The following is a 26,142-nucleotide window of genomic DNA, read 5'->3' as shown; positions in this document are numbered from 1 at the left end:
AGAAAGTATGAAGAAGTCTGCAAAAAAGACCTAGCTTAACAGAAGACTTCAATTCCCAGAGCAAGCACTTGGCTAGTTCTCACTACCCCTCCTGCCCCCCCAAATTATCATGTTCAGCAGAAAGGAATAAAAGCAATGCATAATTACGTACTACACAATTTGTCTCTGAAAGGGGAAAGGTTTCCCAGGAAGAGATATTTCTATAAAGTATCATCACAGATTAAAAGGAATAATCCTACTTCATACCAATTTATGCTGAAAAGTCATTGAAAAAGAAAAGTTATTTCATATTTTGTCCTCTTCTTTGTTTTACTAACATTTACCATTTTCCCCTTCCTTCTTCTACCCTGTGATTTATATTGTATTTCTGCATAGCTCCTAAACTTACATGAATTTTACAGAGTGCAGCTTAAAATTAAGCACATTCCTAAAAGCTTTCCCGAATAGGAAGGGATTAAAAGACATGTGTGAAATGAAGGATTCGTACAAGTACTTTGCTGAATTACAGTGACTTCAAAGCTAAACCCAAAAGCTTCTGCTGCCTAGCCCCTCTGATCTAACATCCTCTGTGGCTGAACAGTGACATGCAGGACTTTTTGTTTTTAATAATTCCATATTCTTTTGCAAATCTGATATCTACGGAGAACAGAAATGACCAAGAGCAAATACACTCACTGATGCATTTTACTTCACATACATATTATGGAACTATGGAACATATGTTTCCAAATTCTCAAAAAGAATTAAGCTCCGTGCCTGATAGTGTGTCTATGTGTAAAGCATGGCTTTATGGAGTTTGTGGTCATACCCAACACTGATGTTCACCTTGCAGAGGTTGCAATAACTGAGTTTTGGCTCAGGAAAGGATGTGGTAAAGTCTGCTGGGTGATGAGAGAAATCACTGGATGCCTTGAGGAAGCGCCAGCTAGCTTATGAAAATCCCTGCAGAAAATGAGACTGCTTTCTCCTTTGGACACTACTGGAAAGACAGAGCAGAAGCAATTCCTGGCTCCCCCTGAGACAAAGTCAGTCAGGCTGCTATGGGGAGCTGCAATAAGCATGTTTTTTTCTTCTGGTCTATTCATCACTGATGTCAAGAGCATGACATTCTTAACAAGGATCAAATGCTTTTCTCTAAAATCTATTTCTCAGATAAGGCCTCTGGGAAAAAAATGGGGTAGAGGAGGATAAGGAAGGAGAGAAAATTAATGAGGGAAATGCAGGAGTCTTTTGTCACTAATCACAGATACTAGAAGAGATACAGCTCTTTTTTTTCCATTTTAAAGCTACAGCCTTAGGCAAGTTATACTAAAATTAGGTTATTTTTGGTTCAGTGAACTATGATTCACTATTATAGCTATGAATTTTGCAGAAGACAGACAGAAACAGTTGTTGATTTAAATCCACACTATTTTCTTTTATGGATATAATTTGTTTTCTTGCTTTAGGGGACTTCTCAATTTTAGAATAATTTAAAATAAAACACTAATACCAAAATTGTCCATTTGTGCAATTTTCATAAGAATTTGGGTGGCTCTTTTAAAAGGCCCAAATAAAAGAAAAACACAAAGTGACATTAGAGAACCATAAATTCATCATTCCTCTTGACTAAAGCTTTCATAAACAATTAAAAAAATTTCAGTTTTGGTTATATTTCTCCAAAAAATACAGTGCAATTCTGAGTGAACTAAAGAGAGGAAACCATAGATTTGTCTATTTTCAGACAGTCATTGTTCTTTTGAATTAAATGTCAGATGCTCCCTGATGAGTTGCAAAGACTAGCTTAGGGCTGATTTCACATGTTGAGTATATATAAATACACAATTATGCAAAGCTTTCGCAGGCCAAAGCTGTAATTCAGCAAAGTATTTAAAGAACAGACCTATTGTACATACCTGAATACTCACTTAACACTAACAGGTTGAAATACTTTGCAAATTCAAAGTGCAGGTAGTAGGGTCCCTTTTCAGAATAACATTGAAATACATTTTCCAAATCGACCCTTGTTCAGAAAAAAACCAATGAAAATAAGCATGACTGAACACACTTGTTTAAATACTTCCCTTCACTGGTACCTAGAAGTAAAGAGTAAAACCAAATAGGAACAGAAACTGTATGTCTTAATGGTGAGCTCTATATGATGTAGGAAAACACGGACTTACTTGAGGGTGGTGAGCTCTGTAAGGGATGGCTGGGTGGCCTTGAGATAGCTCTCTCTCCGTGCAGCAATCTTTGGAGATGGCTTCGGACTTGTGTCTGAGTCTCCACTGTCATCATCCCCCATGGCTTTGATGTAGCTGCCACTACGCATTCGTCGGCAGGGAATCTCATCATCTTTCCCTCGTGGGGTGTATCCAGTCCATTCATCTTGAGGAACCTGAAGTGATAAACACAATTCTCTTATTAGTCCACTCTTCCCTGATGTAATTGCACAGCTAGATTTGACTGTGCTAAGCCACAACAGAGCTGTAACAAAAACTCTCATGGCCAAGGGACCATCCTCAATCCCATTTGACCATGGGTTGCTGTTTGCAGTGGAGGCCCACTTCTCCCCCTGCATAGTCACAAGCACCTCTGGAGTTGTTTGTTATTTTCCACTACTTATCTGGAAAGTTTCTAGCAAACATGCTGACATAGGAGCCTCAGTTAGGTCTAATACTAGGCTGGATAAATCTGGTTTTTTTGGTTGTTTTAATTCAAAGCATTTATGAACCACATCAGGGTATTTTTGGTTCAGCTTAACATATTGAATACCTTTGGGGAGGCACAAAAGATGAAATGTGAATCTCTATATCACAATCTTTTCAGACAGAGTATGCATAGCTATGCTTACCAGGATGATTTTTGTTCAAGATACATTTCAAATTAGTGGAGCTATGTACTAATCATCACAAAAGTAGGTTTGCAAGTGTGAAATTATACTACTATTGCTTCTACAGCATAATTAGTGCGACTGAACACCTGCCAGCTTGCAGGGATCCTCCTTTTGAATTATGTTAGTCTGAGTGTCTGAGTCATACAACTTCTTTATTCCCTTTTTCTTCTTATTGATGCGCGTTATTTCTCTTGATCTGAAGTAAGTGCTGTCCGTTCTTTGCATTGGAAATCTGGAATGCTGGGAATGTGCATTCATGAGATTTTGGGACATAGCAAAGGACAGTCCAAGAGCATGGTGCTCTTGCCCACGCATCCTCTCCCTTCCTCTGCTCCTGGGGCTTCTGACCACTGTAAACCAACATCCTTCTCTTTCCTGTAACAGCGGAAACAACATGCAGTGGAGCAGGGTCCTTGAAGGTTATTTTGCAGAAATCCCATTTTTATAGTAAAGGTGAAACTGCAAAAGGGCTTTTTAGTAAAACGTATTTCGTGTTAGATTTAAATAAAAGTAGTCGTGAATTTTTAGTTTGCTACTTTTCTGATCAGCCTTAGTGAATCAACTCTATAAAGCAAGCTATAGCTACAATGCTCAGAAACACTTACAAGCCATATTAAACAAGGAGTCTCAAATCTGGGTTGCTAAAATTTGGCCCGCAGCTTAAGAATACTAGCATCTACCAGGATAATCACCAAGTGTCTTTTTTCTATGGAAAGTTTGTTCTTCAGCAACATTTACCTTCTGCAGAGTATCCTGTGTATCCTTTGCTTCCCAAACTTCAGCAAGAGCATTTACAAGCCGGCTTGTTTAGACAACCAAAACTGAAACACTGGACTGTTTGCTAACAGATTAGCTGTTGATGCCCACTACAAACACAAGCCTAAGTCCAGAGGCTGTAAGGCCTTTCAAATGTTACTATCACTGTAGGTCAAATTTTTATGGCATTTTATCAATCTATGCTGTTATAAACTGCTATCCAAAAACCACTGTGCTGTACAAAGGAACAAAGATATTTAATGGTCCTAAGCATTCATGGGCTTATTACTAATTATAATTAATTAACCAAACTATTCATAAGCCATGTCATTGCTTTGTTTCCTGCTGATTTCAAACCCAAGACCTTGCCAACTTTCTTCCTTCACTGACTCTTATTTTCCTGCTACTGACATCATGATTTAGGGCCTTCCTTGAACTTCCAGGCTTTTAAAGTAAAAAAAGTGCATTTTTAAATTAAATTTCCATGTTTTCTTTAAATATCCTTTAGTTAATGACTCTGGTAACTCTACTTCTGTGAAACATTTAAATTCTTATCTTCCAGCAGCACACAAAGTTTGTAAGTTTGTTGCCATTTTCTTTTTTGTTTTCCTGTCTTTTTTGTTTTGTTTTGTTTTTTTGTTTTGGTTTTTTTCTGTTTTGTTTTGTTTTTGATATTTGCCTGGGCTTCAAGAATATAAGTTCCTTAAGGCAGGAATATATTTCAAAGTCCAATTTTCTTATTGAACAATGGCATGCAGAGTTGTGTATCTATAGGAAGCAGTTGAATAAATACACTTAAAACCACTTAAAATATTCTTCTAGAAGAAGATAAGACTCTAAGAATTGCAGTATTACAGACTGAGAGTACCAAGTACTGAGAGAACCCACTGGAGGAACAGGATTGAACATACAGCTCTGATATGTTTCCATGTAACAAAAAAAAAAAAAAAAAGAAAAAGTAGTGTTTCAATTTTGTGGCTTCTAAGTTTACGCCTAAACCCCAGATTTGGAAAGTTGATGCTTTCCCGGTGTGTATACGTTTGTAAAGTGCAAATGAAGGTAATACTTGGTAGTGGTTTTGATTCTGATTTTTGACATACAAGAGTATGGAGCATTTTACACTCCTCCTCCAGCCACTTATGACAGACAGAGGGTAATATTTTTTTCAGGTATTATTCTTGCATTGGTTCTAGGCCTATAGCATCATCAAACAGCAAAAATACAATCTATATTCATACCACCCCAAACATACATTTTGGAACCTACAGTTCCTGCTTGTCAACTGTAAAACCTTGACTTTTCAAATCTGTCATGTACAAAAAAGAAGTTAACACAGGTTTAGTAAAATCAAGCTCTGCTGACATTTTGATGACATGCTCGGACTTCAGTCAGAAGTTTAAAACCTGTAATAGTGTATTTCTGATCAGTTTTCAGGCAGATATTAGATGTCTAAGAGTATGTAGAAAATTTGTGAATTCTCAGAGGACATGCACTTTAATCTGATTAATATTTTATTCATTATGCTTTAGTTAAAGATCTTGGCTTTTTTTCATTAAAAGAAGTTAGTGAATTAATCTTTAATGCACTAAATAAAATATGTTAGTATAATGTTAAGGTTGGTGTCTTTAACTGAGAAAAAGTCAGGGGAGTTAAAGTTACAATGCTCATACAGCTCCCATAATTCAGGCAAGCTGAACACTTGTAGTTTTATTAAATAATAGGCATACTGTTAAGATTAATGCTGTAGTTTATAGGTGCAATACAAGTGATGAGATATAGTTGCTGTGGGCACCATAACTCTGAAATTCTTGAGTTCTATTATCAATAACACCATACATAAGTACAATACCTTTTATCCCAAAGCTTCTCAAAATTATTTAGATACGATAGGCTAAGTTTTGAAAGCTGGTTGCAATGAATTTACCACAGAACTTCCTATTTACACATGCAAACACTGTGTACCATGATGGGCTTTGAATGCATTGCTCTAGCCCCACAGTTTGTGTGATGTGATCAGGAGGAAGTTTCCAGTTTGAGCTGTGCTTACTCAGTGAAGTGAGCAACCACTGAAGAACAGCACGCTACCTTTTTAGTAGCTCTTCCACCTTTTAAACACTCTAGTTGCAGAAAAAGAAAGCTGAGCTATTAACATAGAGACCGGGGCACAGCAGTCTCAGGGAGTGCCACAAACCCACTGGCTGGTTTGTGTACTGAGTTACTTGCATGTGCAAAACCAAAGAAAATAATACAAATGCAATCCAAGTGCCATTACCACATTACGGGTGTAAGGGTAAACCCTGTACGTGCCAAAGAGAAAAGGTTGGCTATGGTTAGGAAAAACATCCAGATTTAGAGAACAGTGTAAAATACCAACCCAGATATGCTTCTAATTTGAGTTAACACATTGAGGAAGTCAGAGTGTTTGTACAAACTAACTTGCCTGCCTAGACAAAGCTGCAGTAGAAGAATGTAATGGCTATTTGATTAAAAAGCTACTTTAGTTAAATAGTTTGCCCAGTTTTCTTGCAGATATTTAAGGCTGAGTGTTGGGTTTTTTTTTTTTTTTTCAGTAAGGTTTCAGTATTTAAGAGAATATTAGGGAAAGAAATTTGGGTACAGTTCCCCTTTATCTTGTTTCAGTTTCACAAGAATTAGAAACCCTGATTTCAAAGGCTGGAGTAGGAGAAAACAGTAAGACATCGTGTAACTGGTAGAGAGCACTTGCAGGGTAAAGAAACACTTTAGAAGTAGTAGGTTTTTGCTTTGGCTATTAACAGTTGTAATACTTTTTATGAAAGGATCTCAGAGCACTGTCTGTCTATAACTTGAGTAGCACAAACAACCCTTAAAGCTCAGCATTTCCTTTCATTGTACCTATTTTGCTGCTTAGAAAATACAGGCAGATAAAATAATGTCAACATTTAAATACTTCTGTGCCTGTAGACAAATACCTCAAGCAATACCTGCTAAAAGAAGTGACCTGATTTTCAGAGTGCTTTCTTTGGTGCCTAGAAGGAATGGCTGTAACAGCTTCTAGCAAACAATGCAATTTACTGTCACAGTAAAGTGTTTCATATCAGGGGAAAAAAGTAAAACATAAAGCCCTCTCAAAACTACAAATCATAAAAATAAAATTGATCACATTATTTCATGCATTCTGTTTCTGTACATATGGTACTAAACATTCTGTACTGTGTTTCCTTCTGTTGATCTGGAAAGATGCTGGGAAAAGTGTCTATGTGAACCTCCAGCTCTTTTATTTTTTCAGTCAGGGGGTCTGCACAAATTTTCCCACAGGCTCTTACTTTGGATGGCCAATATTATGTCTTGCAAGGTCACATACCACACTGCACGCAAGTACATATGCATGGTATCTGCTGCCTTAGAGGATTAATGGCATTAAGATTAACATACCTGAGATAAAGATGTTTCATGCTTTTAAGAAAATCATTATCCAATTACCTTGGCAATACCATTTTTTTCAGTATCAGAATATCAAGCAGGAACATCATTTGCATGACTGTTCTTACTCTCATGAAAAAGGGGGAGAGCTAAACTCAGATCTAACAATGAAAATCCTTCTTTTTATTAAAATAGAACTGTTATTATTCATACTACTAAAGTTATAGAGATCCTGGAAACATTTCATTCTGCAAATGATCTTTAAAATCATGTACAATTCCTTCTTTACAAGCCTAAAAATCAAGAGTGCATTTAACTTACACGAAAAGCGCAGCAAAACAGAACACTTTTATTACTTGAAAATACGTAGAAAATATTCAGCAAAGGCCTCTGAGCCAGGCAACTTACTGAAACTTAAGACTTGGGCATACACCTAGAAATAAAATGTTTGTTAGAAGCATGAAAGCTAAGCCTGACTATAGTTTCTTTCTTCTGATTAAAAGGCAGATGATATAAGATTCTTTTGTAAACAGAACAGATTATACAGATAAATACTGCCACCACCCAACATCTTACCTGGATTCAGCTTCATTTAGTGTATAGATTACATGTCCTGATCTTTAACTAAATTTATGTTGCTCTGGAAGTGTTCAAACTTTGACATTAGCCAGGCTGGACTGACTGGTCAATTCCTTTAATGCATTTTTTGATATAAAGGAACTGGATTTTTGTAGTAGAAAGTCTAGGTCCCCAAGTAAAGAAACTAAGCAAACAGGTATACTGGCCCCCCAGTTTTCAAACATTAATTTCAAAAGCTCACACATAATGTATGTGAAATAAACCCAGAATGTAAGATCAAAGGTAAAAAAACATTTTTTATTCAATTTCTAAACAATAAAATTAGAATATCTAATTTCCTTCTTTTTTTGCCCAAAATTGTTATTAACTTACCTTGCTGGATGAAATAGCAAACAGACTGTCTCTATAGCAAATTAAGTTCATTATTGATCTCTAGTTTGATTTGGTTTATTGCAGCTGAAATCATTGAAGCTTCTCCCTGTGCTTTGCCAAAGCAATGTGGATGACTGTAGAAGTAAACACAAGGACTGGAAGGAGTGGCTAACCATCGCTCACAGCAGTAGACTTGTAACTTTAGCTTTCTATTAGTATGCAAATACTTAATGAAATGAAATCACACAACTGAAGAACAATGCTTAATGACTGCTCACTGCAGATTTTCAAACCCATGCAATTTGGTTTTCTTAGCCATTATTATGCCTCTTCTGCCTGCTGTTAAGGAAGTTTCAATTGCCATCTTCCACTTACTAAGCCTATTCCTAGCACTTATGAATATTGAATTAATCAGACCAATAAAGTTGAGTAGCATTTCATTCTATCAATGTGCATGTGTTAAGGATCATTGAAGTATGCTAAAAAAAAGGAAGCCTTAGAAGCTTAAAGAACAATATATGTTTAATAAGCCTCAAGAGTTTTCAAAAAGGCAGATAGGAAGGTTGCTTCTATTTAGGACAAACTTCATATGCTCAGTATCTACAGCAATACTTGCTTTAGCTTGTACTATTTCACCAATCAGGTTCTACTATAAATTCATTTAATTTAGCTGACTTATCTCCATATTTTACATGAAGAGCATTAACAACCAAGACAAAGACCCTGTCCAAGATAGAACATTACTTCCTCAATCCTAAGTTCCCACACCTTGCATCAAACCTGAACAAGCAGTGTGAAGAATTGCAATCTTCCTTCACATAACAGTACTTTGCAAAGTGTTCTAAAACAGTATGAATCCTCACAGAGTAAGTCAATAGACAAAATTCTTCAAGCACCACTCCAGTTTATCATTTTCATTCATCAAAAGGTGCCTTGACCACTAGCTTGTCAATCTGATTCATGTCCTGTTTTATGAAGACGAATGTGGGTCTCCTCCACAAAACAACCACATCTTGATTCCAGATCAATTTTCTCCTCCTGCTTTATGCATAAAAAATCCAACCAACCATGAAAAGGGCCATGTGGATACAGTGACTCCAGCCAAGGGCCTTCCAAGTTTGCCACCCCCAAACACATTCTGCAGAAAGGAAGCCAAACAGCAAGTACCACATCTATTAGCTGAAGGAAACATAACTGAAGGTCATATAGCAGGACTCTTGGCCAGGACCTCAGACTGAAACTGCTTCAGTGATACTCATGCATGATACTCTCTCTGTGGCAGAGGACAGACATTCATTCTCATCTTTCCTAATACCCTTGAAGCTTTCAGTGCAGTTGGCTATGATGAGATATGGCTCCTTGCCCAAGTAAGGATGACAGGATGGCTGTTAACATGAATACCAATCCTTGAAAGGGCACTTTCAGTCACTAGCAGTGGAGAAATGTTCTTTCACTTCTAGATACCGTCTTTTGGAGTGAATCAGTTCTCTCCCTAATCATCACTTCAGCACCTGCATACAGTGACTAGTTGGCATCAGATGCCAATACTGTTAAATGAGATGTCATTTTTCCTTTCTTTCACTACACATGACCACAAGCCCACCATCAAGCAGCCAGCAGGCAACCGGCTTGTGGATGGAGAACACGTAGCTGAATTTGTATCCTTGGAAGAAAACAGATGCGGTGGGGAGAGCATTCTGAGAAACAACCCTTATGCTGTTTCTGTTGGCTGACTGTAACTGGATAATATCTGGTGCTTTGCTAATGTTATGCTCTCACAGGCAGCAGGTGTAAGTAATGCAGTTAAGCTACCACCTCCAGCTGGCTATTAGCTTCTGCCACATTTTAGTGTACAGTGGACAGACTTCACTGAAACTTCCACAATGCTTTCTTTCGGATTACAGCAATGAAATATACCTGCGTAAGAAGCTTTCACTCGGCTCTAAGGAAACTTTCCCAGTTTTAGAACATCAGCGTGTCTTCTCAGTGACTCCAAACTGTCACCTCTGCCCTATAATAGTGTCCTATTGGATATCAAATCAAGGTCATGGTCTTGACTCTCACCTGCTGGGAACTGAATTGCTAGAGACCAGGAAATCTCAAAGATTTCCTAACAAACTGATTAGCAGGCTGGGGTTATGTCAGTAAAGCAAATTAAGACACAAACTTATTTGCATAAAAGACTCTTGGAGACAATTCAAAGACCATCTCTGGAAGCCCTGGTCCATCAGAACTGTCACAGTGCCTTATCCAACTGCATCGCACATTGCTTAGCCTTTGGTGAGAGAAATACATATCTATCAGAAGTCCAAACAAGACAGTCTACTGCACAGGCTCAGGGTAAGAGGATGAAAGGACAAACAATATACAACAGATTCATATTCTTGTTGCTAAATTCACTAGTGACAGAAGTTCAGCTTTGCAACAAACACAGCGCAGGAGCATTTGTAAGGCAGAACAGAAACTGTGGCCAGCCGCCCCCAGCTCAAACCACTCCTCTAGCACTGTAGTATTTCGCCACTCAAAAGCTGTACTATAAATTCCATTCTTGAAACAAAAAAACTAATAACTGGATGTAGGGGAAATATTCCTTATTACTCTGCAGTGACTGAGGAAAATGTATTATCGCTCAGTGTTTTTTTCCCCACCTACTTTGCATGTCTCCACAATAAAAGTTAAGGATTTCAAACTCAGACGCAGATTGAAATGATCCTCTTTGCTGGACTTGATTTGTCTTGAAGATTGTTGTTATTGTTGTTGGGGTTTTTGTTTGTTTGTTTGTTTTTTAACAGTGAAATGACTGAAAATAATATTAGAACACTCCAGATATTTAAGGCTACAGATCCAGGACTGAGTCAAATCTTACCCATGAAGGAACTGAAATAGATACCAAATGCCAGCTATTTTGTGCAGCCATAATTTTCATAAACATTTCTGACATAACAGTGTATGTAATGTAGTGTCACCCAAGTATGTTGCTAAATCCTATATATGGTAAGCTAGCAACACAAAATGGGGATCCAGCTGCCAGAATTACGTTCATTAATGGGTGCGCTATTAGAATGTAGGGATGTTAACAGAATGAACCAACAGTAATTCACGTTAATCTAGAAAAATAAGACCAGTGCCAGTATATTCAATACTAAGAAGTTACAGAATGGTGATAAAACTAAAGGATATAAAATTATTAGCTAAGGAACATGGGCAGATAAAATTGCAGCTAAATCTGAAGTACTGACATTGCTGTAGAAGAGCTCTCTTAGTACTTAGGTGGCCCCCATTACTGCATTACTCAGACACCAAAGGTCAGTCCAGATTTTAATTAAATGAATGAGAACACAGCAGTTGTTAAAGTGAAATATGTGGCAAGATCATTCTCACCAACTCAGTGGACAATTTCTTTTTTTTTTTTTAAGGTACATTAAAGGACCGCAAAGATAAGGAATATGGCTAGCCTGAAATACTCTCCTACATATTTGTCTTAATATGGTAAAGACATCTTGAGTAGGTTTGTAGGTAGGCTAAATAACCAAGATGTAGGTTCAATGGAATTATTTGTTATTAATATATTTTTTGTAAATAAGCTATTTTGTGCTTTATTTATATTTTCCAAGTGCCCCAAAATTCCCTAACTTTATTATTCATATTACCCATCTCACAATTTTAAGATTTAAATAAATTAACTTTCTGTGAATGACATTTTTTCAGTTTTAATGTTCTTAGATACTAGCTTATTTTAAAACTCATGAACATTTAAGAATTTCCAAACCTTTTCATGATTATTCCATTACTTGGAAGCTGGCCTATAATACATTATAACATTTGACATTTTATTTCACAATTGTTCAAATTGTTTCAATAGCTTTACCAAAAAGTATGATTCATATGAGCTCGGTAAAAAAATTTGAAACTCATATGCTTTGTAGTTCTGACTGGAAAATTGAAGGGGAAATAATATACACTTCATTCATTTTCAATTTATAATGGAATAAGAGAAAAAAAGGCAGGTCTTCAGATGTATGAAAAATGGAAGATCAATATTAGTGGATATTAAAATACAACTTTTATATATATATATACACAAGGACATACTGAAAGACTAATTTGAATATGGTAGTTGTGACAGAAATGCAAACACTACAAATGAGGAAAAAGTAGAGATTACCTGAAAATGCAGATAGACTTGCATAGGTAAGCCCAGTATAACAGATCTAACATAAATTGCTGTGTTATAAGGATAAACACTTTGTAATTTAACATGCCACGTTAACAAATCATATAACAGATACTGGTCCTTATTAGCACCGTGACCTTGGGCGATGCCCTCTATTTGGCCATCCGTGGACACAGGCAACAGAAAGAGGCTGGGATTGAGCAGTATCTCCTAAGAAACTGGGGAAGTGCCTTGTCCTGAGACTGGAAAACAAATCACTTTTTAACTATGATTTTCTTAACACTACACATTATATAATAATGCACATTACAGACAACCTTCACACAGGAAACTGAGCACAGTACAAACTAGATCCCTTTGCCGCCAGAAAATGCTTATTACACTGACGAACTTGGCTTATTTTTTTTTATAGTATTTCTCACAGTCTCCCACCAAAGGACAAGCGATGCAAATGCAGAACTCAGATGACTGCACCGTTGTCCCCACCTACTGCACTTCAGTTTTCAGAAGGAAAATTTCCATCCTCAGCCCCAAGTATCTGACACAACTGACTTCAGTCTCATCAAATGGGAACAAAAGAAAACATATAACTGACCCACATAAGAAAAAAAAGAGGAATAATATGAAAACTGTCATCCTTTGTATTTTTCTTCATCTCTTAATGAATAGACCAAGGACAATGGGAATAGTAATTACAGGGAACATTGAATGGCAAAACTATAATCAGAGACAAACTCTGCAGTGTATTTGATACTCTATTAGCTTCAACAATCATGAATTCATAGAAAAAAAGAGTGTCAAAAATATCTGCCTGTGTATTTAGACCCTATTGTTCGCAGAAAAGGACTGCTGCTTACATTTTGCCTTCGATAGTTTTGCTTAATTTTAATTTTTCCACGGGAGAAGCTACTAGCAAAGTAGAGGCTGTCCACTGCTTTAAAAATTATTCTCTCAAGGGAGGGAAACCATTTTGAAGAAGAATTTTGAGAAAACATGAACAGTTCCTTCTCACCTTCCTTCAAATTAGTCCAACTGTAAACCCGGATCAAACAAAAGCACTTTCCTGAAGTAAGAAGCAGCTCAAAAAAAGGACCTTATCTTTCTACTATCCAGCTCCTCATTCCTGAAAGGAGAAATAGAGAGAAGAGAAAAATACAATTCCATTCCCAAAATGCAGGCAAGAGGAAAAGGTTTGCTTAACAGTCTTTAGACTAGTCTGGGAGCTAATATCTCTTTCTGAAGATGCATAGTGTTGAGCCAAGCCTCCCCTAGACCTCCAAGGATGGACACTGCACCTTAGCACTCTGGCTGGAAGCGGAGCCTGCCGGGGTAAAGAAAGACTGTGCAATGCAGAAGGACTCTGCACTCGATCCAAATTCCAAATTATGAGAAATAAGCCCATCTGTAACACAAACTACTGCCAACTCCTTCCACAGAACGGTTATGTGGAAAATACCACACCAAGTGAGATAATTGTTTGTTATTTCCATGTCTTTACACTGAGAATTAATCCAGATACTTTTGTGATAAAAGCTCTTTTACAAGCATATGTGAAGTCAATGTCATCTGTAATCTCCAATATACTCAGATCTATCAGGATAAAGAAAATTATCCTGAGTACCCTAAGTTGAAAAAAAATCACTCCTTCATTGAATTTGCAGGAACAAAATAGTTGCCTCTTTCAAGGATCAGAGAGTTTATGTCCTGGACCATAAACAACAGCTTAAATTACAAACGAGTTGATAAAAGCGTCTATTTAACATTTAATGAGTTGAATAAAGCAACAAAGAAGTGTCATAATAATGAAATTAAATTATCAGAGTTGTCCAGTATTGTCATGAATTTGCAACTTTCATCTAATTTAGTGCATTTTGAATTGTTCTAACATAGGACGCCAGCCTTTTGGTACAATGATGAGAAGGTCACCAGGAAAATAACGTATATATAGAATACCTCTGCAGCACACTAATGGAGTAATACTCTGCTGCTGTTAATACATATTTATATTGCAGGACAGCCAAAAGGCCTCAATTAGGTTCTGCACCCCATTGTGCTGGACACTATGGAAACACAAAAGAGAACAAAGTCCAAGCCCCAAAGGGCTTGTAGTATAAAAAGATAAGTGATATAGTGAAGAGAAAGGCAATGGGATGCATTCAAAATAGACTGCCTTTTTAGTACCTATATCCATTTGTCATCCTTTCGAGCTGCCAAGAGAGAAGAATAATCCTGACCTGCTTTCTCAAATCTACCCTACTCTGTTTGAATATTATTTCCAATGTTAATTGAAGCCTGGTTAAGATTTTGCTTTTAAAAAAAACCAATTTCAAATCAGTTATATTTCCCTGGCTTTTACAAGCAAGCATACAATTAGAAAAAAATGAAACAAAATGAAATGAAAACCAAAATAAAACTACCAGTGAGGATGGGAAACAAAGTGAGAATTTAGTTATTCTAAGTGAGAACTTAGTCATTCTAATTCTTGCCCATGACAATTGTTGGGACATATTTTCATACAGACACAGATAATGTCCTCTAATTCCACTTCAAGAGTCTATTCCTGTCAGTTAAACATTATCTAAAAGTCCCTATGGAGGTGTTCATTTAAAGCTGATGCTGGCACAGTTTTTCGCTCTTTTCTAGCCATCTGGTCACATACTGAATTGTCAGCTATTTTATCTAAACCCGAGAGGAAGATTGAAGGAGTAAACAAAAACATCAACAAAAGAAATCTCAGGGTCCAAAGTAACCACAACAATCAAGCCTAAAGTTACGATTTCTTCTCACTCACAAAATTCAGACAAAAGAGACTTAATACAAAGAAAACACCCCAAAATGTTGCAATCTGAGGCTATTTTGAAACCCCTCTCCCTCCCCAGTCCATACGCACAGCTGTAAACACACACTGAGCATTCCTATTGCCCCCTCTCCCCCACCCCACTCTCCTAACAATTAAGAGAAAATACATAGATCCATTTCTTTACATTTAAAACTTAGAATCCCAGAGTCTGGCATTCAAAATTATTTTGCATGCCATTCAATAAAACCTTTTAAGATCAATTTTTAAATGCGGATGCCTCAGTCCTACGCTTTCTCTGCATACTGACTTAAACAACAGAATGTGGAAGCTGACTGTCTCATTAAAGCACCCATATGAGAAAACTCGCTACAGTTTCTATACAAATACACAAGAGTCCCACTACATTAAAATGAAACCAAATCATCTTAGCAAACCTCTTTTTTCCTCATGGTCTTCTCTCTTCTCTGCGCAACATTGTTCCATCTTACACACACACTTAGATGTGCCATAAGTGCTTTGTTTAAAGTGCATAAAAGCTATCCACAGGTCTCCTAAGAATGAAACAGTTTTAATATTTTCTGATCCATGTTCCTGCCACAAACATTCACCGGCAGTATGATAGCTCCAAGAGCAGACATCTGATTCTTGACATTTAAAGATACAATACTGGTGAAAAATAGTGACGCTGTATTAACTGCAAACAGCTTGTGAGGGAGTAGGTGATGTACTCCTAAAATGTATAATCAGAACAAGCAATAATTTCAACCTTTTGATTTTTTATTTTTGACTCAAAGCCATGAGAAAGAGGAATAGCCAGATAAACAAATCTGGACACATTACAATAACTGTTTTATGAGAATTTATATTCTATGGCAAAAAGGAAAGCAGGTTGTTTTCCTGCTGCAGAAAGTATTAAGGTATCCCAAAGTTTCTCAAAAGGGTCTCAAAAGCTTTCATAATAAAATAAGCAGTAAATGAAGGCAAATCTTGAAATTACAGAAATCAAAGAATTTGTATCCTGGTAACATTCAGTTAATTGACATTGTAATGCTAAGTGCAAGCACTACAACATCAAATTCCCTATACCCCTACTGTGACTGCCTTATAAATTCAAAAAGAACACAGAAAGGTCTTCTTTTTCCCACCTGAAAAAATTAAGCCTGTTCCAACATGAACTGTTTCTTTGAAATACTGAATGCTGGCCAAAAAAAAAAAAAAAAAAAAGAAAAAAAAAGAAAAGAAAAAGCAGATTTATTTTTAATTTCAGCAGCATTATCCCTTGTTTGGTGATCAGTGACCTCTTGGGAAAGTAGAAATATCAGGGCAAACCTCCATCCCCACAAACACCTGAGACAAGGCAGAGCATAGTTAACAGCAATCAGTTCTCCACACTGTACCTGGAGGTACTGACATGACCGTTCCTGTTGACACGTCTCTGCCTTCACCACTGTCTGGTCCATGTTAACTGATGCTTTCTGGTAAACTTCACGGGCTCTGCTCACGGTTAATGTAGAGGACCAAGAGCTTTTCTTCATTAACTGGGAGTCCAAATTCACAGGCAGGTTTGCACAGGTAGAGCATTTGACATCATTATTGCTTCTGGATGACTTCACAGTATGTTCGCTAATAGTGTTATAGGCTTCCATAAAGTATTGGGAAGAAGAGCGATCAGGGCATCTTCCCATGGTCATGACCCCACTGGGACCATGATAAATGCAAACATCATTGTCCAAGTTGTCATCTGAACTCCACCATCCTGATGCATTGGATCTGGGCTTACCTTCTGATCGCCTTTCCTTACTCTTGCTGCGCTTCCCATACCTCATCGTCTGCGACTCCTCTGGGCTTGCTTTGCCACCATTGACGCTCCCCTTGGATGGTCCCTCCAGTGAATGGGACTTAGTAAAGAGCTTTTGGACAGAATGAACCAGATGCCGGATCCTCCCTGGGCTGTCACTGCGGTGCTCCATGGCAGTCCGCTTGTACTGCAGAGTGTGGTAGCCATCCCGATTCAGAGGCAGTTGCCGCTCAAACTGGTCCAAAAGGTTGGCAGGAATGCGGTTGGCCTTGTTGACAGTTCCATGGGGAACCAGAGCACACTCGTCCTTGAGTTCGTGGTGGGAGCTGTAGTGCCTCCGGGGAAACGTGCTGCTGGCAATCTGATCGCTGTAGGGCACCATGCACTCTGCCTGAAAAGAGTTCCTTTGAGTGTAGTAAGGGTGGTCTGCAGGATGGGGGTCCATCGGGTTTAACAAATATGGCTTCCTGTCTGGGTGGTGTGGCAGACTGTCACATGGAGGGTCACATGCAACCCCATGATGATGACTACGGCTGCTAGATAATCCCTTCATTGCTGATGTAAAGCAGGTCCCAAAGTCATCTAATACGTATGGCTATGCAACAGGCAGATCTCAGAGAAAGACCTAAAGAATGAAATACAACAGAAGCCATAAGATATTCAAGCTAAGAGAAAAACCAGCATGTGCACATTTAGCATTCATTGTTTCTTATTGTAAAAATAATTGGAACATCCTCTGATTCTTTTTATCGCTTAATCTTTCCCACGTCCCACATAGTGATAGGGACACCTAAATAATCACAAGAAAAATTATCTTGTTGCACCAGCTGGAAAACAGATGCAAGAAAATTCTTCTGTTATGAAGTTCACTATTGTTCATGAATCCACAGCAAGATAAGTATCACCACCTATACTCTAAAACATCAGTCCTGAAAGCATTCATGGACAGGGGCCTCCCAGGAGACCTTAATTGTTCATCTGCACATTTTCAGGGCCAGATAAATGCATTAAAAAGGTTAAAATTAAAATCATGTCCTTAATGGATCACATTCTGGGTTACTTTGGTCCAAATACAAAATGTGGTGCAATTAATGGAAAACTTTTCTCTGACTTCAGTGCACATCTATTCATGATTCAAGTGCAGTTTTACTTGATGTCCAAGTTGTCTGCCTAGACTGTAAGCATCTCAAGACAATATCAAAACATTATTTCTGTAAGCTCTTTTCAAATTAAGAATAAAACAATAATACATTATGCTAACTCTGTCAAAATGAAGCCAAACCAACTGTTTAATAACCAGCATATTTGCGGTTGTTGTATTTACTGTTTACTCGCTCCTATTCACAAAAAAAATCTTATTCTGATAATGCATGGCTTGGTTTAATTTTCCATAAATTTTCAGAGTACTAAGCAGTGGTTAAATATCCCTACCTACTCCTTCTACCATTAGGGGAATTGGTATAGCTAAAACTTGCACACTGCTATAACAGCGTAAAGGATTTCAACACTTAATACTTGATTGTAGTTATTTGGCCCTGAAGTAACTCACAGTGTTGTAGACTACTGATTACAAGAAGTTGAAAATGGAAATCTTCATCACAAGTGAAATAATAACCACTCTGAAGCCAGATATCCTGATTTCAGCTCTCACCACTAGCAAAAGTCTGGATGGAACTGCTACTGCAATCTCTGAGCTACTAATGTGTAAATTATGGGGTTTCAGATGTGGCAAAACATTCTCATGGTGCCGTCTTAGCTCCTGATGGGCAGAGGACTCCTTGGAGGACGCCCTCTTCTACCACAGACAACTGAAATGGGAGTCACTCAGCTACTTTATTCCTTTCCGACATGGCTAATCACATAATATTTTTGGAAATGTCATCCTTGCGATCTTTCTTGGAGTATGGATAGATACGCATAGTAATGGTTTGCCACTGTGTTCCCCCAGTGTTCTCTCAGATAAAGTTCATGTTTTAACAGGTTGTAGACATTGTACCTACTGGCAAATTGGCAACAATGAAGTTTTCTAAAATAGCATTAAGTTAATGTCAGTCTGGAAAAGCATGCTCTGCATTTCATCGGAACATATTTCAAATTTTCTTCTGAATCTGTGGTGAGCTAAAGAGGAGTTTTTTTCAATATGCTTCAAAGCTAGTGTGGCTGTCCTGCATTTCACTCCCCCTCACTGGATCCCTGCAATGCAGAAAATGTTCATTCTCAGGAGACCCTGAATTCCAAAAAAAGAGTTTTCAAAATACCACAAAAGGCACTTGAAATATTCCAAATGGATGAGCTCACTGGCTTACCTGAAGAGGAGAATGGCCAAAGGCACTTTTAAAAGCAAAAAATAATATACTCAGAGACCTGGACTTGTCAGTTACACTGTAGTGACAATCCCTAGCTCTTCTAAAGAGCATTTTACATCCCTACCATCTCCTTTAAAAAAGTGATCTATTAGTCTGTGTAACAGAGAAATATCCAAAGGGATGTAGTAGTAGATCCATTATTTAGCTCATTGAAAATGTGACTTGACCAAGAATATCCTGTCAAGAAGAATACCACTGAAGGATGTAATGACCAAATAAAAATACTCCAATCTCTGGTATCTATGAATATCTTTCACACTGGAAGGCCTGTGAAAACAAGGCTTCAGCCAGTTAATATTTACTTAAATGCATTTACAATCATGGAACAGTCCTCAAGATGATTGATAAATTATCTTAGGGCTAACAATAGACTAGTGTGCTATATAAGATAAAAATAGTAAAACCTTGCCCCAGAGATATGAGAAAGACATGGAGAAGTACAGTAAAGTGGGAGATGCCCAGAACCAGTGATTTATTTTCATTTTTTCTTTATCTGAATGGCTATGAATTTTTCATTTTTGTGTACTGTGGAAAAATAGGCAAAGAACCGAAAGGACTGATAATTTACAGAATAGTGAAGTCATGACAGGCACAGGGGATGTCATGGAATTATTAAGAATATGTAGTCTTAATATATTGATAGAGCAGAATGGCTGGGATGAGGAAACACTTGATCTGATTTATAGGCTGGGACAGAATAGTGTGGAACATCTTGAAGATAAAGATGAGCTTAAAAGATGTAAGTATGGTTTGACCAATGAAAGCAGCATGTGTTTTGGATGGACTGGCAATATGGATGCTAAGGAGGATGCGCAAGAAGTCTTAAAAAGTGAAAAAGCTCATGAAAAGTGACATTTGTCTGTACAGAGAGAAAGGGACAGGCTTTCCATAAACTGTGGAGGAAGATTGGCTGAGCACTGCTGTATGAGCTTGGATGGCAAGTAGGATGGTAGAAATGTTTAGGAGAAAAAGATAACATTTAGTTCTACACCCATTTTGAGTCTGAGCTGTCAATGAATCTTCCATGAGGAAGTACTGGAGAAAAAAGCAGAAAATGGATAGGATGATCTGCCCAAGAGGAATCAGATGAACAGATACAGAGAATAACAGAGAAAATATGCTTGCAAAAGCAAAAGGTCATAGAGTTACAAAAAAAGGAGGATAAAGCTTTGCAGGAGCAACAGATTTAAAGGAGGAGGAAAAAAAGAAGTAGCAAAGACCAGAGAGTGACTGAAGAACCAAACCAAAAACAAAAGGGAGAAACCAACTTGTGTAACAAAAAGGAGTGATGGTAAAGGCTCCAAAACCTGGGAGAAATTGAAATTCAGAGTAAAAACTGTTTATTTGCAACTCTTAGACTGGTGTATGCCATTATGAGAGTTTTTTTCTGCTGCAACACCATTGAAAATATTTATTTTATCATGTGTCAATTGTGATAAAAAACCATGAGTATTAACTAGAATATACCTTCATTTTACCTTAACTGTATTACTGCTGCTACAGTACTGAAAGTGTAATGAATTAGAAAAAAACCAAGAATGTACCATAGTGCACTTCCAGGAGGGAAAGAATAAGTATAATATGCTATGCATTGAAGAAAGGAGTGGTGCTTTTCTTAAATATTTAGTGGACAATTCTTCTGCACAGAAAAAAACATAATTCCTAAATCACACCTCAATCTTGCTTTAATATGTTAATATACATCTAGAAAAAAAACACCCTACGGCCTTTGATTCCATCAGTATTTTTCAAAAAATATGCATCATTTTCCATAATTGTGTTGGCTGAACCTATCAGTCAATGTTTAGTGCAATTAACAGCTGGAGACAGGGCTATCTGATCATGCCATGAGTAGCTGAGACGAAGCCAATTAAGATTTTTATTGTATTGTTATTTTTTGGCCAAACTAGGAACATTTAATTACTCATGAAATAAGGCAAGATAATTGATGAACATACTGCATATTAATAAACAGTGGAAATAGCAATTCTATGGACAGCAGACCAAAACCACTTGATGGCATAGGAATAAATGAGATGTTAAATAGATACAGCATGGTAAGGCTGAAGAATGCTTATTACTTTCAACATTCATGTTACATTTGCTTTTGTTTTCTTGAGGATGCACTGGGTAAGAAGGATACAAATATATTCGTCCTTGTTGCTAGCATGGTGTACCTAATGCACAGCAATTTGTTGGAATAACTTAGTGGCTAGCAAAATGCGTAATTAATTCTTATGTAATTAAAGTAAAATGCATGCAAAATAACAAAACCTGAATGCATAAATTACCTACACTTTCAACAAATTTTATTTAACTATATTGTCTGCTCATGTGTTCCCAATTTATTAATAAAACACATCTTCAAGAAACATATTCTTTCCCTTAGATATATGTGAAAACTTCTTTCTTATAAAAGATTTATTGATACACCACACAGGCCCTCCAATTTTACCTCACAAGACTGCAGAATTACATTTCTTACATTTTACAGGAAGCTGTGAAAAACAATCAGGTAACAAATGCTTTCACTAAAATAATGCATACTTAGGTATAGAGAGAGTAGGTCAATAATACAGGAGAATGTAGCAGGTAGTACAAAATGGATAATTAATAAACCCAAATGACTAATATAATAAAAATGCTTTATGGCCATTAGCAACTTACAAACCTTCATAATTGAAATGTATTTTATAGAATCAGTATGAAGAGTCAACATTCATAATTTTCTCTTTTTTTTCAATAATCTTATTATGTTGTAGCAGTTCAAGATTCAGAGTAAGGCAAACTGCCATATGCACAATATAATGCATAATGTAAAGTGTAAGGTCAATAACTTCTAAGATAACTGACAGAATGGCACGTTTGGTGAACGTGGTTCTTCAAAGATATCATTCAGTGAGTTTGAGGATGCTTCTGAATCCTCAATTTTGTGCCGGGCCCAGAAATGGAAGGGGTGGTACACAGGTAGAAGGCAATGTAAACACATAATGTCACGTATGTACAGCTCTGAGTGAGGAAGGCCTTTAATCATGCACACAAATTGAAACACACATTTGGACCATATTGGTACCTACACCTCAGACCACAGCAGTCTTTTCAAAGAAATGCTGTGTTACTGTTTGAAGTGAGAGGGCATAAATTATGCTTTTTAGCAGTACTATTTGTAGTTGTGCTCCCATTTTATGCTCTATGGTAAACACAGAGAGGTTCTCATTTCCATATTGAACACCAGAGATTCTCAGTATTTGCTTATTTATTTACTCGCACGCTATGGAGTGTTCCCAGAGAAATTCCTTTCGCTGATTCTCAGACTTTTACAAACACATGGAAGATACATTTATGCCAAGAATCAAACTTCCACATGCTCCTCCTCATGCAGCATGTTGCTTTATCCCAAAGGTCTTGATATTTTGCAGGCATTCTGTATGGCCTGTTATGTTATGTCACATTAATGAAAATCTAGACATCAATGAAAGGACACGTACTCTAAAATGCATCTGCCCACACATTTTATTAAAGGTGTTCAGAAGAAAATGAGGTCTCAAATTATCTTCCTAACCCATTTTGGCACGTAATATGAAAGATACTGTTCTTTGGGTAAAAGTCTCAAGAGAATGTCTGGCTTTTGCTTCCATGTCAGCAATCGCACCAGGTGAGTGATACAATATAATTTAATCTTGAACAGTGGGCGGGGAGTCATAAAGAGAAATGTTTTGGCCAGTAACATAAACTCATTCCAAGTTCATGGGCAGATCAATAAGTGGGAGTAACTGGGGAAAAAATGTAATTAAACTAGCTGATCTGTGAGGAGTCCCTTTCGAATGGTATGCATACACAAAACCCAAGAAGATTGGCATCCCACCAACAATGTCATAAAAATGGATGTTGGGGTTTTTTTCTGTCTGCATCCAACAACCTTTAGTTTGCATATACTTGTGGTGACAAGTTTCACATTTACGTTTCATGACTGTTTTCATACATGTGCTTTTTGTGAGCAACTGTGGTGGTCAGTACCAGGGTAGTATGTGCCTTGAAGGTTTGGATTTCTTTGCTTCATCTCTGTGGCTAATAGCAAGTTGTTTCTTCACTAGGAGTGTCACTAAAACTGTAGTCACTAAAGGAACCTAACACATAATTAATCTCTGAGTAATATCTAAATACATTACAAGGTCTGCAAGAATTCTAGCAGTAATATATCAGCAAAATTTTGACACACAGAGCCTGATTTTTTTCAATCCTGTTAGGAGTGTGACTGGCAATAGCAGGACCGCATGCAAAAATTTTAGCTCTACAAATAGAAATACTAAACTGTGATCATCTGCTCTTCCACTCTCCTCGTTTGCATACACAATTAACAGTCACCTTTTAAAACATTCTGATGTGCTCCAGTGAGTAATAATACACTATGTAATTAGACTGCTCCTGCCTTTTTTTGTGGTATAGGACACAGAGTCTCTCTGACTCAATAAGGTAGAGCACATTGGTTGGAGAGTCTGTTGTGAATTCCACTGCAAATTCAGAACAGCCAATCAACATTTTCTTCTCCCAGAAAGAAGATGACCAGGAGATTAAGTCTGTATAATGTGCATGTAAGAGAATATATTAAATTGAATCATTTGATAACTGTTGTATCGGCAGTATTGAAGCATATACCTCATATACAAGTTTAGATGTTGCATTTTATCCTCCTTAATCTCTAGGATGATGAACATTATGACCTTAATATATTTTTTTAGCAGTTCTTACAATGAGTTTCCAGAATGCTGTTTGGGCTGGGTGAACAGTGAAAGGGGATGAAAAGGAAGATACTCCAAAATTTGGAACGAGATTAACACATACTTACCTGGGTTGCTCTCTTTTGGGTACCCTACTGTCACACCTAAGTTTGCAACTCTAGGGATCTTTTACTTGCTTTCCTCACAGAAGATTTCTTAAAATGAAAGGATTACAGTCACTACTTTCTAGCAATTACAGATAATGAATGTGATTTAGACTGCTTATATTATCTCAGGATTACAAAAGGAAGCAAGTGTGAGGGACAGGTCACATGTTTTTTTCCTACAGCACTGACATGTCATAAAAATAGAGGGGCTACCACAGTGGCATAAAACATACAGCATTAAATGACTAGTACACATATGGAGATTTCAGGTATGTATATAGATTCCTGCAAGCCAGTCAGTTACGAATGTCAAAGGCTTATTTTTCTAGTAGGAATGAGATGATCAGCAGGTAAAACCTACATTCAATGTGTGCAATCTGCTTTTCCTGTGAAAGTCAAGTAAATTCATGCTCTGCAATGTGGTCACATAGTGAAAATGGACATCCTTGTACTAAAAGAAGCACTTGATCCTCATTGCAAGGACACTAATGTGACCAAGCAAAGGAGCCACTACAGCATCTAGTGACTGTTTGACAGAGATCTAATGGAAGCTGCTAATCTAAGTCAGACTTTGCACCATTACACAATCCTCAGCTGCATGGCTTGCTAACTCATTTTCTACCAGTTTTTTAAGTGCTCTGCAATTCTGTAGCATGGGACTTCTGTGACAGAAGTCACAGTTAAATTATTGCCTGAGCTACAGGTTTTCATGATCTCAAGAGCTTTTCTACACATATCTTGAAAGGACAATATTCACTGTCAAGCCAGGCAACTGGCTTTTCTTAGTTCTATGCACTAAAGCCTACTCAAGGCACACCACACCAGAGAATCCATACTTTTATTTCTATGATGGCAGTGACAATGTGATTATGGGACTTTGTTGGTCTTGACCAGCAGTTCTCATGACTCAAACTGGCTCTAAGCTTTTTATTCCTTACTATTTAGAAATTAAGCTAAACTTTATGATAAATATTTCTTTCCCCACAAAAAATCACCCAATTCATTTTAATTTAATGAAACATAGTTTTATGAGACTCTTTCTACAGCTCCAGTCTTACTCACAGACCTTGACCTCATTTAGCAGAAATAGAGATTGATTTCCTTGAAAATTTTCTTCCAAGTACACTGTGATCTTTTAAGTCCAAGCAAAAGTGAATGCTACAAAACCATATAAGCATCAGTGTCTCTATGCTTGCAGATGCTCTCCCATCTTGGCTTTCAACTGGTAGGTCTATTTGAATGGTGTCACCCCTGAAAATCTGTTGTTAGCCCCAGAAACAAATGAAAATGGAGAAAGAAATTTACAAGTGTCTTAGTGCAGCAACTTCATGGAAACCTTACAGGAGCTCTATGAAGACCAAGCGTAAGAGTTGTGAAGACATTAGTTTTAACAGAATGACACTACAGGGCTTACCTATCTTCACAGCTGGACAGCCCATACGCTACCCGCACTACCCCACCAGAAAACCCCCCCCACCTGCAAAGCCTCAGTCAAAATGTCCCATATTGTAACTACCAGTAAGAACTTCCTGGAAAATCCACTTCATAGTCATATTGGTAGTATGTAGCTTTGACTGTATTAACACGTCACCACTATGATCACCCTGCCCACTCATGGATATGTTCCACGTCCCGTGTGCCCAAGCCAGGTTTCTCCAGTGAGGCAGTAGGAAAGAGATGAGGCAAACAGTAGCAAGAACCCTCTCTGAAGGTATGAGATAAAGGAGCTCAGCAAGTAAGGTGGAAAGTTCATTGGGTTGGAAGAAAACAGTCATGCTTAGATCAAAACTTAATCTTACTCGTTTTAATCTGTTACTTCCAGCGCAATCTAAAAGTAAAAAACAGCAAACGTAAGCTCGGTTTGGTATTGAATATGAAACATCTGATTAAAAGGCAGAGAATAACAGGACTATTGTAACTTCCCTGAAACAGGGCTGTAACGCTGAACTTCCTCAGTTTAAGGTTCCCCCCCCCAAAACTGAAAACTGAACCAAACCCTCATATATACTGTGGTATATAAATGCAGTTAAAGAACTTTAACCACCTTATCTTTGATGGCTACAGTAACTGATTGATATTTGTTGTCATGTAGTACATGGAATGGAAATAATTTCTGATTTTATAGCAATGCAATG

The 26,142-nt window shown here is 37.4% G+C and overlaps 1 protein-coding gene across 7 annotated transcripts in view; it reads right to left on the bottom strand.

Annotated features, from left to right (window-relative positions):
- Positions 1–26,142, bottom strand: part of DLGAP1 (DLG associated protein 1) — a 429,128-nt gene that overhangs the window by 127,234 nt on the left and 275,752 nt on the right. For 5 of the 7 annotated variants that reach the window (XM_052788099.1, XM_052788100.1, XM_052788102.1 and 2 more), the window contains 2 exons: positions 16,356–17,381; positions 2,163–2,377 (listed from right to left, as the gene is read on the bottom strand). In XM_052788099.1, the coding sequence (XP_052644059.1) occupies positions 2,163–2,377; positions 16,356–17,309 (1,169 nt within the window). In that variant the 5' untranslated portion in view covers positions 17,310–17,381. Of the gene's footprint in view, positions 1–2,162; positions 2,378–7,984; positions 8,097–15,392; positions 15,575–16,355; positions 17,382–26,142 lie in introns of those variants that run through there. The other 2 variants (XM_052788104.1, XM_052788105.1) reach the window with 2 other exon arrangements.

The sequence above is a fragment of the Harpia harpyja genome, chromosome 5 (assembly GCF_026419915.1).
Source record: "Harpia harpyja isolate bHarHar1 chromosome 5, bHarHar1 primary haplotype, whole genome shotgun sequence".
NCBI lineage: Eukaryota > Metazoa > Chordata > Aves > Accipitriformes > Accipitridae > Harpia > Harpia harpyja.
This window is presented reverse-complemented; position numbering and strand designations above follow the sequence as displayed.